Source organism: Pteropus vampyrus, unplaced genomic scaffold, assembly GCF_000151845.1.
Source record: "Pteropus vampyrus isolate Shadow unplaced genomic scaffold, Pvam_2.0 Scaffold110, whole genome shotgun sequence".
NCBI lineage: Eukaryota > Metazoa > Chordata > Mammalia > Chiroptera > Pteropodidae > Pteropus > Pteropus vampyrus.
In genome coordinates, this window is record NW_011888891.1 from 4,116,759 (window position 1) to 4,119,708 (window position 2,950).

General features: G+C 48.1%; 1 protein-coding gene across 1 annotated transcript in view; it reads left to right on the plus strand.

Moving 5' to 3' along the window:
• Positions 1-2,950, plus strand: part of POU2AF1 (POU class 2 associating factor 1) — a gene marked incomplete at its 5' end in the record, with an annotated part of 8,119 nt that continues 5,169 nt past the window's right edge. Inside the window, 2 exons of the mRNA XM_011365432.1 lie at positions 1-153; positions 2,813-2,944. Coding sequence (XP_011363734.1) covers positions 1-153; positions 2,813-2,944 — 285 coding nt within the window. The remainder of the gene's footprint in view (positions 154-2,812; positions 2,945-2,950) is intronic.

Here is a 2,950-nt window from a genome sequence, read left to right on the forward strand (position 1 = left end):
TGGACGCCCTATACCGAGTATGTGTCCCATGAAGCTGTCAGCTGCCCTTACTCAACTGACATGTATGTGCAGCCAGTGTGCCCCAGCTACACAGTTGTGGGGCCTTCCTCCGTGCTGACCTACGCCTCCCAGCCGCTCATCACGAACGTTACGGTATGTCACACAAAGGCAGAGCTGCACTGACCCGTGCCTAGGGCACTCTTTTAGAGCCAGGACTGGTTTCCTGACCCCTGATCTTCCTTGCTTCCTTCCCGGAATAACAAGTTCATCTGAGCCCACCCCATCCTCCCAGAAGGCCTGCTCTTATTCCCATTGACTTAAAATATCGTCCACAAAGAGGGCTTATGGCTTCCCTTGTCATGCCTAATGCTTCTCCAGGTTGGGACGTTCTCCTGCTTCTCCATCCTAAAACATCCCTGCTGCCCTGTGAGAAGTGAGTCTGGGTTAAGAGTCTACGTTTTTAGCGAATGGGGAAACCCATGAGATATGCATAGGGTCTCCTGCCAGACCCAGCCTTTCCTTTCTATTCAGATAATTTAGAGATGATTATTCACTTCACAATGGGATTTGCCAGAGACGTCTAGGCTGAGCAACAGGTGCTATGTCTTTTTAGAAAACTGTACTTTCGATGGAGTCAGATCCAGCTGCAGAGTAATTTTTTGAGTACTGTCAAATGGCCTGGGTTCAAATCCCTGCCCCTTTACTTACTTTACTAGCTGTGTGACCGTAGGCTGAGTGACTTAATTTTCCTAAGCCTCAGTGTCCTCATCTGTAAAATGGGAATATAACAAGAGAATTGGTATCAGGATCAATGGGACTCAGCATAGCTCCTGGTCTTAGCATAGTTCCTGGCATCAGAAAACTCTCAATAAATGCTAGTTACTAAGACTGTCTCGAAGTCGGCCAACAACATTAACCAAGGGCTGCCTTCAAGTGCCAGACAGGGAAGGGAAGGCCTGCTCCCCTAGGAATGGAGGAAGGAAGATAAATAGTTTTATGTACCTGTTTGACTATAGGAATGAGAATCTCTGGAGTGTTCAGAGGAGAAAAGGTTACAGCTGTGTCCAATTTCAGTCTAAAGAAAACTAGAAGGTGGAGCTGGGGCCTCATGAGTGGTCTCAGAGCCCACCCTTGGTGGTGGAGCTTGCTTTGGTTCCCCAAGTCCCCTGGGTTTCCCTCGAGGGTCCAGTGTCACCCTGATGCAGCCGCTCTTCATGCATCATCCAGGCATGGCCCGCAGGAGCCCTCCTACCTCATGCCCACCTGGCCACCCTGTGCACCAGTTGTGGGGTTTGAGTGATGGTGGATAGGAGGGAGGTCATTCAACACTTTGCTTAGGCGACTAACTCATTTCCATATCAGGGGGCCTGGAAAGGGGAAGAGGGGATGGTGGCGGACTCAGTGGGTCCCAACCATTTCATCACCGAGTATTCCTTTCATTAGTTATCCTTTTATCATTTCCAACTCCTGCTTTGAAAGTTTCTGTGTATCGAACAAACTATATTTATTAAGAAATAGTTTATTTGTTTTGCCATTTTGTAAATTGACTCATCAGAGCTGTTTAGAGCTACATAATTGGCACTCCTGATCAGCAGGAGATAAGACCTGTTGTGGCGGATGTAAGTCTATCCCTGAGCAAAGAATTCTGAGGTTCCAGTTGACCTGCACAGATTTATGACTTGAAAATGAAGGGTTTCCATTTGGATTTTTGAAATACTGGAAATAATAAAGCCTCGTTGGGAGGACAGAAGGCTTCTGAGATCCTTTCTAGCTCCATCATTCTATAGGAAGGCATCCTCAAGCCTTGCTACTAAAATGTGGTCCCTAGACCAGCCACATTGGCATCACCTGGGATCTGATTAGGCATGCAGAATCCAGACCCCACTTCTGACCTTCTGTACTGGAACCTTTGTTGTAACAAGATCCCTGGGACATTGAAATAAACTCCCTTAAATGACTGTAATCGTATACTCTCAAAACATGGTGGCAACTGGGGAGAAATGGGACAGTGAAGCAGGGGTAGCAGAAGGAGACTTTGACCCCTCTCACATCATTCCACGCAGAGACCTTCCTCTTCTGCCTGCTTCTTCAATGGCAGGAGATGGTAAAAATCCAGGCCCTGTCTCTCTTGCAGGCTTGACCTGGGGTTTGTAGGGTGGTCATTGTGCAAGAGGGAGATATTGTTCGTAGAACATCTGCGAGCATGACCCTGACCTTTGGAGGTCCTGCAATAGCCACAGGGGCCCAGATCAGAGATAGAGGAGGTTGAGGTCATGAAAGGTGAGTGGAGCTGTGTTCGCCCAAGGGTAGCTCAGAGTAACAAAGCTGCTTTGTGGAGCCAGGACTATGGCCACCTTTGTGACACAGCTACTATGCTATGTGACAGGCTTATTGTTTAACATGCAGTATTTTCACTGATTTTAAAATGTATATCCTCACCCCCAACACTTTAATATCTCTGAAATTGGGATGCATTTTATAGTCGATGAAATCTGGAAAAGCATCTATAATTTTGCTCAGCCCTATGATGTCAGTCCTTTTTGTAACCTATTTTACAGGTGAGAAAATAGGCTTCAGTTGGGGAAGTAGCATGAGCAAGGACATATAGCTAGTGAGTGACAGAGTCAGGGATACAGAAGTGTGTCAGGCTCTCCCTTAGAGGAGACTTTGAGTAGGTAGAGGTGGAGCCCTCTGGAGTGAGACAGTAGGAAAGGGCCTACCTGAGAGGAAATAGAGATCCCCTCGAGGACAAGGGTGGGCAATGAATACTCTAGGGCTGCTAACCCTCAGTCCTGTGTCTCCCTTATCACAGACGAGAAGCGCCACCACACCCACAATGGGACCTCAGCTGGAGGGCCCAGAGCACCAGACACCCCTCACCTACTTCCCGTGGCCTCAGCCCCTATCCACGTTGCCCACCTCTACCTTGCAGTACCAGCCTCCAGCCCCA